Source organism: Cercospora kikuchii (assembly GCF_019650295.1).
Source record: "Cercospora kikuchii DNA, contig_00005, whole genome shotgun sequence".
Taxonomy (NCBI): Eukaryota; Fungi; Ascomycota; class Dothideomycetes; order Mycosphaerellales; family Mycosphaerellaceae; genus Cercospora; species Cercospora kikuchii.
In genome coordinates this window covers 2,893,386-2,905,980 of record NW_025408586.1, presented here as the reverse complement: position 1 = coordinate 2,905,980, position 12,595 = coordinate 2,893,386, and the positions used below count along the sequence as shown (strand labels likewise).

At 52.6% G+C, this 12,595-nt stretch overlaps 4 protein-coding genes across 4 annotated transcripts; 1 reads left to right on the top strand and 3 right to left on the bottom strand.

Annotated features, from left to right (window-relative positions):
* Positions 1-266: 266 nt before the first annotated feature.
* On the top strand, positions 267-1,199 carry CKM354_000887600 (U2-type spliceosomal complex subunit CWC24; the record flags this gene model as incomplete). The annotated part of the gene is made up of 1 exon (XM_044804273.1): positions 267-1,199. The coding sequence occupies one exon, from the start codon at positions 267-269 to the stop codon at positions 1,197-1,199; it is 933 nt and encodes a 310-aa protein (XP_044660208.1).
* Positions 1,200-3,530: 2,331 nt separating this feature from the next.
* CKM354_000887500 (uncharacterized protein) lies at positions 3,531-5,408 on the bottom strand (the record flags this gene model as incomplete). Its single annotated transcript, XM_044804272.1, has 1 exon — positions 3,531-5,408. The coding sequence occupies one exon, from the start codon at positions 5,406-5,408 to the stop codon at positions 3,531-3,533; it is 1,878 nt and encodes a 625-aa protein (XP_044660207.1).
* A 346-nt stretch (positions 5,409-5,754) lies between these two features.
* CKM354_000887400 (uncharacterized protein) lies at positions 5,755-6,725 on the bottom strand (the record flags this gene model as incomplete). Its single annotated transcript, XM_044804271.1, has 3 exons — positions 5,755-5,970; positions 6,023-6,609; positions 6,659-6,725. The coding sequence occupies 3 exons, from the start codon at positions 6,723-6,725 to the stop codon at positions 5,755-5,757; spliced, it is 870 nt and encodes a 289-aa protein (XP_044660206.1).
* Positions 6,726-10,189: 3,464 nt separating this feature from the next.
* On the bottom strand, positions 10,190-11,977 carry CKM354_000887300 (uncharacterized protein; the record flags this gene model as incomplete). The annotated part of the gene is made up of 1 exon (XM_044804270.1): positions 10,190-11,977. The coding sequence occupies one exon, from the start codon at positions 11,975-11,977 to the stop codon at positions 10,190-10,192; it is 1,788 nt and encodes a 595-aa protein (XP_044660205.1).
* Between the last annotated feature and the right edge of the window lie 618 nt (positions 11,978-12,595).

Below are 12,595 nucleotides of genomic sequence, written 5' to 3'. Positions count from 1 at the left end.
AAACAACCCAGCTCTCGCAGGCTATTGCTGGTGCTGTGCATCATCGAGTCCAGCCTGCGTTTGCACTGTCTGTCGTTCGTCTCATCAGGCGGCAAAGCTTCCCCAAAGTCACCCCCTGTCGCTGGCAGAAGGCGCGAGTCGAGTGCCTTTGCTGGCTGCCGGTAAACTTTCTTGACTAAGCACGTTTTTGCCTCACAAGCTTCACATGCATCTCAACTCTGACGTATTGTTTCTCACTCTTACCACCACTGACTTCCCAGCAAGACATGGCCGACACAGCAGCAGCAGCGCCCGTCTTCAAGAAGCGCGCCAAGAATACCAACATCCGCAAGCGGCCAGCCACGCCTCCTCCGCAAGACTCGGCCTCCGACAGCGACGACTATACCGACGATGAACAGGGCGCACGGATCAAGCGTCGCAAGAGGGAAGGCGTGACGATAACTGGAAATGGTCCCAAGTCGGAGGTGGTCACGACCAAGTACACTGCCTTTCAAGCAGATCGCTCTACCAACATCACTGCCAACGACGATGCGACCAAAGCCTCGAGCTGGTACACCGACGCTGCTCTCGCCGCAAAAGATGGAAAAGTGAAGCCTGATTCCGAGACAGTAGTGCCTGAAGCAACAGACGGGACATATCAAGGCACTGCAAAATACTCCACTTTCATCGCGAAGAACCCCGAACGAAAACAACTTGGGCCCCAGAAAGCTCCCACCAACGTGAGGACGATCACGGTGACGGATTTTGCACCAGACGTCTGCAAAGACTACAAACAAACAGGCTTCTGCGGTTTCGGCGACAGCTGTAAATTCCTTCACGCACGAGAAGACTACAAGCAAGGATGGCAGTTGGACAAAGAATGGGAGAAAGCAGGGAAGAAGGATAAGAAGCCCGGGGCAGCGAATGAAAAGGGCACCGAAGGCATGGATGACGAAGAGAAGATGTTGATGGAAATACCATTCGCTTGTATCATCTGCAAAGAAAGCTACAAGAACCCAGTCGTAACGAAGTGCGGGCACTACTTCTGCGAGAAATGTGCTATGACAAGGTATATGAAGGAGAAGAAAAAGCAGTGCGCGAATTGTGGAGCGGACACGCAAGGCAGCTTTGGCGTGGCGAAGAAGTTGAAGGATTTGCTAGCGAGGAAGAAGAAGCGTGAGGAGGAAAGAGCTGCGAAAGAGGCCGAGGAGGATGGGTGAAGTGACTTCTAGCAACTGGCCTGGAGATCACCATGAGGAAGATGATGCCAGAGAGATGACCCTTCAAACAATGTACCAGCACCTGCTTACGAAGGTTTGGACATGTGCGAGGCCCGTTGGCAACTGCAATATCTCCTCAATCTGTTCGGAGATTAGGAGTTTTGGTCATGCGAACCTACAATATGAAAACGCTCTCAGACCGACGCGCTGCGGCGTCTCTGGAGACGACCAACTTGATCTACTCTACTCATTGAACAGCAAAGGCCGGTGTCAAGAAATCAGAGTGCAACAATAATATCTAAGGGAAAGACGCCGTAGGACAGCCGTGGCCTTCATTTGTCGCACCGAAGATGCGGTGCCAGGTGGGTGAAAGACGTCAAACGATACGACAGCGACGAGCAATTCCTCATTCGAAAGCTCGTTCAGAGCTCCGACAGCTGCCCATGCTCCATCTGGAATGTTCCGAGATGGTTTCAGATAATATGGGTAGTCACATTCGGTCCTACCTGAGTCTTTGACCAAAGCAATGCTAACTTGCGTGTCTTGCTTCGCCACAGCACTGGCTTGACGAAAATACGCAACGCCTCATGACCAGCGATAAGCCTCCACATAACCTCATCCGCCTGGCCTGGCGGTTACGCAGATAGCATTGCCATCCAGTCAGCAATACTGTACTACGAAAATCCCAAGTCCAATTCTAGAACCCATAGTGGATCATCCGGTGCTTCCTAGTCCCGTCTCTCCAAACAGCCGAAGCCTTCACTGCCGAGAGGCCAGCACGATAGCGAGCCTTGCAAAAGCAGCACCGATCGTGAGCCACTGGGCTCCCCAGACTTCACTCTTTGCAACTCTACGCCTGCTCCGACTAAAATATGCCGTCCTACAGCTGGGAAAAGATATCTACAAGTTACTCAAGCTATTTCGAGCCCTTTACCGCTCGAAAGGCGGCTGGAAAGGAGGGTGGTGTTCCTGTTCTTCCCTGCCGAACATGTTCGGCTTATTCTTGATACTCAAACAGTCATCTATTCTTTACAACTGCGAGACACTCGATGGTGTTTCCCCTCCACTAGGCTTCAGTGGTACTAGAGGCCTTGTACGAATACCTGATAGGCGAACTCTACGTCTATAGATAAAGAGGATCGTCCACCAGCCTCCCCAAGCGGTTGTCTGATTTCTGCAATATCTTTCAAATCCTACAAACCAGTCCCTCAAAACTATCTCTATCTTCAATCGCAACCCACACAGCCACTCTCAAACCCCCTCCATTCCCGAACATGAATCCTCTCCAAACCCTTCTCGCCATCGCCCTCGCCCTCGCCACAGCGGCAACCGCAAAACCAGTAGAGCTAGAAGAACGTGGAATCACTTACTGGGTATGTCGAATAAGCCAACAATGAAAAGCCGCTCCAGATATCCATAATACACTCCCTCCTTCTTCTTCATAATCACCATCACGCCGCACAACATGCTCACCATGTTGGAAATCAGTGCGGTGGTGGCGGAACAGTACGCTGTTGTTGCCCGTGTATCGAGGACCCAATGTTTGCCGGGAGCACCTCGTGTCCGGCGGGTTGTTATAATACTGGTGGGGCGTGCTAGATATGAGAGAGAGAGAAGGTTTTTTTGAGAATCGAGTCGCGGGTGGGGATTGAGGAAAGGTTATTTTGGAAAGGATAGAATTATTTTGCAGTGTGGAGGTGTGGGAGGATTTATGCTCTGATACTCTCATAAGCCTATCTTCTTGCCGCCAACGGCGGAGCTCAGATGGGGCCTGGAAGATGCATCAATCCCTTCTATGCAGAAGGAGAAGGAGGAATATGTGGTAGCGAACGAAGAAGGGAATTGCAACGGAGTTTGAGCGAGAAATGCAAGGAAAGATTTGAGGGGAAATTCAGGGCAAACAAACACCAAAGCCATGACAAGTCTGTTGGGGAGCCGCGACGCAGAGAGAGTGCCAGCTCATACGAAGCTGTCAGTCAAGCGAGAGTGCATCAAATTAGAGACAAGGAACTGTGAGTGTTCAATTGTATTGTTGCGGCCTGTCCCCGCTAGTTAAAGGCTTTGCATCCTGCGATTCCTTGCGTGCCTCTTTTTTCAGCATTTGTCGACCTCGAACAAGCAGCCGCTTGTATCGCCAACCGTCTAATCCAATTTCTGAACAGCCATCCTAGACTTGTCGCCACTAGGTGTATGGCCCGCGCTCCATTCATGTCTTCGACAGCAGCAGAAGATGCTATGGCTTCGTCGTTCCCATCGTCAAATGCCTTTTCACAGGTCAAAATGTGCGCTGCCATGGTTCAAATGTACACTCCCCAGCGCAGCAGAATGCCCTTATGCCATCACACAACCTGTCTGATTTTCCTCGCCCTCTTGGTCGGTCTCATCACACTCTTGATTGGTCTCATCACCCTTTTGATCGGTCTCATGGCCATCTTGGTGGGCCTCATCGTTCTCTTGGTCAATCACCTTATGCATGTGCTGAGCAGCCTCCACCAGATCGTAAAAGCCACGGAGAGAGCTAGCGACGTGGGAAAGAAAGGGCCAGTAGATGTTCACTTCCTGCTCCATTTCCTCAGTCATCTCGAATGGGTCTGGCTCGGATCGCCCCAAGTATTTGGCAAAAGCACTCTCTACCGAGATTACGAACGAGAACGTCTTTCTCAGTGTCTTGAACGAGGCGTTCGTGATCTCATGGGAGGTGAACTGGTCTTCTGATGGAACAAAGTGGTTGCTTAGCTCCAGATACTTGCGCAGGTGAGATGTTGCCCAGGTGAGATGACGTGGTCCGCTGTAGCCATAATCATGGGACGTCTGGTCGGATTGACCATGTTGCGTGGAGTCATCAGGGACCTTACAAGACATGGCGAGAGAAAAATACCACATTTCCTGCAGAGTCTTCTTGGATGCATTGCGGATCTTCTCTACGCCGAAGACCGGCCCATAGATCGTATTGTCGGCCAGCTTTTCAATAACGAACTCGATCTCGTCCTGGCGTCCGGGGATCCAAGGAATTTCGATGAACATGTTGTCGCGAAGCCACTGTTGTCCGATTTGATGCTGCTTGGCATGCCATGCGCCAGCATCGACTCCTCCTAGCTCCGTCCACGAGGGTGTCATAAACGTGTCGCGATCGTAGTCAAACTCCGGGTCTGGCGCTAGAATGCGGCATGTGGCAATATTCATTGCCAGGAACTCGGTAGCGGCCTCTAGTCGAGCAGGATCATCTTGTGGGCTGAGTGCATGCATTGGAACATCGCCGCCTAGTGCATTGTCCAAGTGCGTTAGTGGTGGTGTGCCCTCGACGGTGGTGCGTGCCCACTTCCACGCCTCTCTACCGTATGCACGACCTGGTTTTGGGTCTGGCCCCAAAGCCACCACTTCTTCGTGCAAGGCAACCCACATACGCAGAGACGTATGGCTCGCCCAAGCAACGAAATTGCCCATGTAACCACTCATCGACCACTCGTTAATAATCTTGTCGGCCTCATCTGCTACATTGTAGTCTTCCGGGGTGCTCTTCACGCTCGGCCACATGCGTACCAGCTTCGAGTTCATAAGCCACACCTTTTCGAGCTTGGTGTGCTTCTTGACCTTGAACTTGAATTTGCCCACATCGACACAGATGAGAGGAGGTAGGCCCATTGTCGTGGCCCAGTGTTGAGCAGTCCAGTGCAGGTCAGGATGGCCCATAGTGGTGAGGTACTCAGTCAGAATGACCAAAGACTTGAGATGCGGCAAGAGATGAAGTCTGAAGAGACAGTAGTGCACGCTCGCGACGCGTGCCGATTTGCACTCGACGATGTCGATACGGCGAACTATGTCCAGATGGTGAGTATTGCCAGACTCAAGCACTTCGAGTGTCATGTCGAGTTGGGCAAAAGTCAAGCGAATGATCTTCTTGTTGTAGAATGTCTCGGCAGCTTCTTCGTGGATCTGCTTGTTGGTCGCCATGATTGATGTCTCCATGAGGACCAGCTCATGGGAAGCCTCCGAAGACTCTTCGTCGCCATTACTGTCGTTCGCGAGGCTTTGGTCGGGTGCCGGTCGCACATGGGTAGCTTCGCCAAAGACATGGCCGTAGATCTGCACTCGAATTTCTGCCGACAGCTTGTCGAGGAAGGAGCAAGTAGCTGCCTCTGGGTGTGCCGGAGGTCTTGGGATGATGTCTTGATTTGCCGCAGGTGCGACGGAGGACAGTTCGAGTCCCATCGTGTGGTTTCGCGCGAGGAGTCTACAGAAAGAGTCAGTGTCGGTGAGCCAACTCGATAGAAGGAAGAGCAGATGTTGTGCTTGGCGACTTACCTTGCAGTTTCCAGGACTTCTTCGGTGATGTCGCGGAGTCGGTGGAGGAGAGGTGCCTGCTGAATAAGTAGGGAAGGCAAGTGTCGCGAAACAAGCTTCGCGGCGTTACGAGCCGGTGGGAAGTGAATGGGAGGTGAATTGTGAACGGAGCACGTGAGTGCAATAATGAGATCTGTCGTATACTCGAACTACGCAGAGTGGTCTAGCTGTGTCTCATTTCCAATCATTATCGAAACCAGTGCGGCTGATCATCTTAGCAGGCGTACAGATCGTAGATGGCGTTGCCATTCGAGTCGAAAATGCCGAAAGACGGAGAGTCGTTGTAGTCCTGGTAAGCATACCAGAAGACATGCGCTTCGTTGAATAGTTCGCAAGCCACCGAGCGCCAGAACTTCTGGGCATTGGCGACAGATGGAACGGCGTTACCGTAATTGTCTCCAGTGACTGGCCAGGAGGTCTCGGTGATCCACTGAGATTCTGTTAGCAGATATTGACAGACTTCGAGAAGCATGTGGACTCACCACCCAGGCGCCACTTCCGACCGACTGCACATGGTCCTTCGTAGCTTGGTATGCCTTGAAGAACAAATCGTATGCCTCTTCGATCGAACCACCTTCCCAGTACGGATACGCATCCAGACCAATAAAATCGCAAGCAAGAATCACAGGATCGTTGGCGGCATTAGTGAAAGCATTCCAGGTATCGACATGTCCGACCTCTGCCTCAACGCCCATTGCCCTCACCATTCCTCTCACATCATAGATCTGCTGAGCAAGAGTGTTCGCATCTGTATCGCCGCGGTAAAGGTCCTCGCTCCCGACCGATATCGCCAGAATCCAATCGTGGCCGAAGGTGTTGATCGCCGATTCGAGAGCTGCCTTCTCTGCGCCAAAGTGAGCAGCATCCTCAGTCCAGACTCCCACGAGGATTTTCGTTCCAGTGTTCTGAGCAGCTGGTACTGCGTTTGCAAGAGTATTGCAATCGCTCGACGCGTAGAGGCGGACAGTGTTAATGTCCTGCGGCAGACCTCTCAACTTATTGAAGGCCTCCTCCCATTGCTCTCTGGTCTTGCAACTTCCATCGGGGTTGTTGGCACCGACGTTGAAGCCTGTCATATTTCTTAGCAAAAGCTTGGATGGTCAAGCTCTCTTACGCACCCTTGTAGTACGCCGCGCCCTGCTGGGCTGCCACTGCCAAAGCAGCGAGAGTTGTAGAGAATCGCATGATATTTCAAGGAATATTAGGAAAGTGCTGTTAGCAGGGTTCGAATTAGGTCTGTCAAAGGAAAAGAGTGAAAGAATGGCTTTGAAGTCGAATAGGAGGCGCAGCGTGCAAAGAAATATCTGGTGACGAAGAATGTCGAAGCATTGTGGGTCGGTACTATGCAACTTGCCCGTGCTCTTCGCTCAATCGGAAGGGTCGATGCCGGAGTGGATGAATTACGAAGGCTCCACACATGGAAGTGGTTGCCCATCTTGAGGCGATTCGGACACCAATGCTCATCACAGAATTCGAAGCTCGAGATTCGTTGACTCTCTGCCAAAACGATCGAATGTCTGCGCGTTCTGCCAACGAATGATGATATTGATGAGACGAGGAAAGAAGTGTAAGACTTGAAGCGAAGTGTCGTTGGTATTCGATGAGGCTCTGCGGGGCAACCGCGGGAATTCGAACTCTGTCTGGTCTCGACTTCCAGAGCCGAACAGAGATCACCAAAGGGGCATCAACAACAAACAGTGGGCGTGCAATGGCTTGACGACCGCATTGGATTGTGCCTGAAATTCGAGATTGTGCGCTTTTCCAGCATCAGACACAGTTTGACTGCTGCATGGGCGCGGAATCTGGGACTCTCGACTGGATCGTGTCGCTCCCTTGGTCCTCCCACACCCGAAGCCAACATATCCGAGTGTGCAGACGTGGGTGAAGATTAAGATCGCCGCACAGACGTCGTGACCCCCAGAGTGGGAGGCCAAGGGATGCGTCAAGAGCAGGAAACGCCACCAGATGAACTCCATTGAGGGCAACAACTGCGTTCGAGGTACGATGATCAGCCAGGAGGGCGAAACCCTCTTCGAGCGTTCTTTTCACAATCTGTGTCAACTCACTGAGGAGAGCTTCCGATCGAAAGATTGAAACTGTCAGAAAGAAGCAGTCTTGAAAAGTCATCCATGATTGACAACATGGGGACTCATATCCCAGGCATCCACAACGCCACGCTAATTCATACACATCGGGTATCGCAAACGCTGATAAAAACAACACATTCCATCTTGCAACGAACAATCATGCTGGGCCATCGAATAGCCGCGCCTCCAGCTCTAAACGAGACCTCACGCTCTCGTGCCTGCCACAGTTCTCCTTATCGGCTTCTCCATCGACGAAGTGGACTCTTCTCGCCGCACGCACAAATGCAGCAGCCATCGGCGAATAGCCATCCTCGCTCACTGAACGCTTGTCCAAAGCACCAATTCTGTTCTCCTCGAACGACTTCCTCGAACCCTTCAGAGCCGATAGCTCAGTCTCTGAACGCCTTTGTGACGGCACAGACGCCGTTCGTAATTGTGTTTGCTTCGTCCTGGGCGATCTGAAACTCGACTGTGGGAAGAATCCGGCCAGTGCATCTTCTGACGAGAATGCATTGTTGAGTGCATTAAGCGCTTGAGATGGCCTACTAGGACCAATTGGTGTGCTCGGCCTTGATGAGTAGGTCGAAGATTTTCGAGACGAGGATGACGATTGGGAACTTGGAGATGTGCTTCGTTGTTGCTCTTGCCGCTGAAGCTCGCGAGAGCATTCTGTGCATCGGTCAAGTCCCATTCTGATATATCTACCACAGCCGCATGCAGTAACGCGGACGGTTATGACAGATGCAGTCGACATGATAAAGGTCGTAGACAAGTTTCAGACTCTCGCTTGACGAGGCAAAACTGATTCGACCTTTTGGCAACCAGCCGTGTGATCGAAGTTGAGCCTGGCAGTCGTTCCTTTGGTTGTTGCAGTAGGACTATTCGGTGCAAAAATTGAGGAGTTCTTTTGGGCGACGATATATTTCTCCAACAGCGAGCCCAAAGTACCACTGCACTGAAAGCCAAATCGATTACTCGTAGTCGGGTATTAGCCGTTGATGTCTGTCTCTTTCCCGATATGGACAGCTGGAGGTGCTTGCTGATTCGTGAATAAAAGACGGGTCAGGGTCCAACTCAATCTCAGTCGCGTTCCGAAGCTTCGGGATCGGGGAGTTCTGAGAGAATGCAATGCTCTGACTAGTCTTGCAAGTACAATTGTCTTCTGCGTTTGATGATTGAGCAGGTGAGAGCTGTGATAGAATCGAAGATGGAGAAGGTGGCCGCGTATAGATGGCTCTGTGCGGAAAGTGCAATCTGGCCGAATTCGCGGTCCACGAGGGCCTAGACAAAACAAAGCCAAAGGTCTGGATCCAGATCCGGAGCCCCCCAATAATATATGTACGTGCAAGGTCCCAATCAATTCAAATGCAAGCAAGACGGAAAGCTGGTAATGTCTTCCACCTCGCAGATCAGAGCAGCGAGAGCAAGTTTTAAAGTAACACGAACCAGAAGAAAGCTGCTCTGACACCCAAGAAAAGTGCTTAGCAACACGATTCCTCGTGGTCGCTTGGTAGTAACCTGTTCGAGCCTGGCAGCTGCAAGCTCGCCGCGGCAGACCGGAGTTGCGCGGCATGGCGATTTGGCATTGCACGATTTCTGCTGCAGAAAGGCAGCTACTGATGAGCCGCACAAGTGCCGTGCTATGCGTAGACGAACTTTTGACCCGATGGCTGAAAGGAAAGATGCCTACTCGCGCGCGGAGATGAGATGCTGGTCTGCTATAACAAACTCCTCCGCGTCTTCAAGGATTCCAGCAGGCTTGAGCGCATTGTGTTCAACTTCTAGCAAGTTACCGGCATGACGCCACGTACGAGTCGGAGACCACGGGCGAGGGAATTCGATGCGGAAGAATAGTCATCCTCCGGCATTGTTGGGTAGCGGGAGGTGGTTGTTGGGCGCGTTGACATGAAATGACGCGGTTACGTGTACGGGGAGTTTGTTTCGCATTCCGTGAACTCTTCCTTCCTGGAGTCTCCGGAGCTGCCTCGCTGCTCTGCTCTGCTTTGAAATGTGCTGAATCTGCTGTGCTGCCCAAAAGCTGCAAGTCCTCCGAGAGAAAGTTGTGACGAAGTTCAGACTTTAGCGATTCAAGGTTCGGAGGTGCAGCGCTAAGCTTGGCGTGACCAACTAGCCGGCTCGCCAGGGTCTTGACGCATGGCATTTCGCTATACAGATCGATCGTGAAGATGGGCTTGAGATCGTGAACATCTTTCGACCCTCGGTGCCGGATTGCACGCATGGAGCAGAGACGCGTTGCCGTCGCACCTGTAATTCCTGTGAAGTGATTGAGAGCATTGCATTTGTGCATTTGTTCGAACGATACAATGTTTTATGAATGCATGCCTAGCTATACACGCAGTAGTATTGGGCGCATCTAACAAGCGTCCTCGGCCTTCTATGGGGTATCATGGCCTCTATATCGCAATCTCAGGTCTCAACCTGGTAAAGAATCCATTAAAACAGTGAGGAGAGTCGTGACGCCGTTCATCATCATGAGTTCTCCAGTCTTTTTGGTCCTCCAAACGCCGCGCTCTCGAAACCAATACGAAATTCATAACATTACTAGGAGACATACGCAGGAGGGGCTTCCTCCTCGATGCCTTCCTCGGATGGAGCGCGCCATGCTTTGTTTTTGGTGCGCTCCTGGGTAATCTTTCTGGCAATGTCTCCCGCCATCTTCTCCATCCACGCTCGCTCGAGGATGCCTCCAGTACTGCTCTCGCTGAAGGCTGTGAGGAGACTCTGAAGCTTGATCTCTGAAGAAGTTCGACTTTCTAACCGAAGCTCGGACGAAGAACGTCGAAGATCGTACGAAGGCCGTCGACTGACTTCTGGCGAAGGCGATCGAGAGGGAAATGTCTGCATGCGTGGGAGCTGATTTATAGCAGGTTTCTGCACTTTTTGCTCCTCTCGTGGCACGTACATTGATGCCCGGGGCGTTCGATCAATGTCATCTTCCTCTGGAACTTGCAGTGAAGCTTTAGGAGTGATGGGTCTTGATCGAGACTGCTGGGCTTTCTCCGCAGCGTCCTCCGCCGCAGCCTTATGCTTGAAGTCGACCTTCTTCTTTGGGCTCCTGGGCGGGGTCGTGATCTCGCCTTCTCGCAACTTACTCCCTGTTGCCGAAGTCGCCTCGGTGCTCGATCGTACCATGCTGGGGGAGGAGCCTGAATGACTTGCGCTGTCGTCGTATCCACTGGTTCCAACGCTAGTAGTTTCTGTGTGATCATGTTCATGCCTGGTTTTCCTCAGGTTCACCACCCTGTTCTTCCTCTTTCTTGGCCGCGTTCGAGACCCGGTGCTGCCTAAGGTATACACTGTCGCCGCAGAGGACATGGCGACGAGGCTGGGTCGGGTAGTCTCCGTACCGGCCCCAGAAGCTAGCGACGTCGCAGACGAAACGGCGCTGCGCGAGGCGATTGATGTTTGAAGCCTGGCAAGACCGGGCCGGGTGGGCGAAAGGGTGCCGTTCTGCATCTCATCGCGATAGGCGGATGCCCACGCGCGGTACACCGTATCCCTCATGGACGGCGTAAAGAGACTGAGAGTGCGTTGGCTTTCCGCGAGAGTCGCGAGTCGAATCATGTTCTTCTGCGAAAACGAAGCATACGTCTCGACTGGTGTTTCGAGCGACAAGGTGCCACCAGGGCTGAGAATCCCATCAGTCGCACCGAGAGCTGGACTCGCCAGAGGATCCACGGATACGTCTGAAGGAAGCTCGCTCCTCTTCGGCTCCTGGTTCTCTGCCGTCTGATAATCAGGACTGAACTTCTGCAGAGACAATCGATGTATGATCGCTGGCAAGTCCTCCATGAACAGTATCCGAAGCTGATTCTCAATCGTCTTTTGAAGATAATCGCGAACAAAGGGTATCGAGTCGAAGGTCGATGAGACCTTGAGCTTTTCCAAAGGATCGTTCCTGAACACAATCGTGATGCCTTTCGATTTCGAAAACACCAGAATCACAAAGCCGGACAGTCGAATCTCAGACAGTGTGATTTGTATCGGAATCGTCAAACTGCTGCTCGCTGCGAGCGGCTGAGGGCTCGCGAAGCTCGGCTTTGTTGATAGGTATGTATTCAGCGGATTCGCCTGCACCCTCGTCTTCAGAGTCAAGTATGCATCGCCCGCGTAGCTCATCTTGAAAATGCCTCGAAATCTATCCTCTGCCAAATCGCCAATCTCCAATATTTCCAGTTCGGGCGGCGTCGCGCCGAGATTCAGCTCGTTCACGATGATGTCGTCGACGATGATAGGCGGTTTCGGAGATTTGTTCAACGCGCTCGTGAGCATGTCGCGCACGCGCTCCGTGTCCGCGATGAGCGGCGACCAGTTGAAGTTGAAGGCCATGGCGGTGATGGTGCGTCGCCGTCGCGATGTGCTGCCTGGCCTAATACCACGGCGGTCGGTTGTTCACGGTGCTGCAGCTGACGCAAGCGAGACAGGATGTCGCGTGTCGCATCGGAAGAGCTGTGCAGCGAGCGCCGGAAGTGTTGCGCACACTTCAGAAGCTCTGCAGAGTGTGTGCGAGGCCCGTGAGCAGCTGTTTGATGAAGGACGGGCGTTTAGTGGACGTGCCGGTGTGTCGAGTTGATTTTCTTGAATTAGAGAATTCAAGACAGGGAGGAAGCCAGTGGAGGAAAACAAGGGCTTGCGAAACCGTCGACCTCATCACACGCAACCGAGGGATGGGAGAAGCCGGAGCGACCGGCGCTGTGAAGCCGAACACAGCTTCCTCACTTCACTCGATCTGCATCACGACGACTGCAGCGTCTTCACCTCCTGCCCTGCGCGGCATGGCTCTCGTTGCGCCGCCAGCACCGCCAGCAATTCCACAAGGCTGCTTGAAGAGGGCGACAATGCACGCGTCTCAACTGCCAAGCCTGTGGCTCGTCCACTTCACACTGTCTTTTACCATCAGCACTGGCCTCCCACTACATTCACTACGAGAGTGGTCGCGTGCCAATA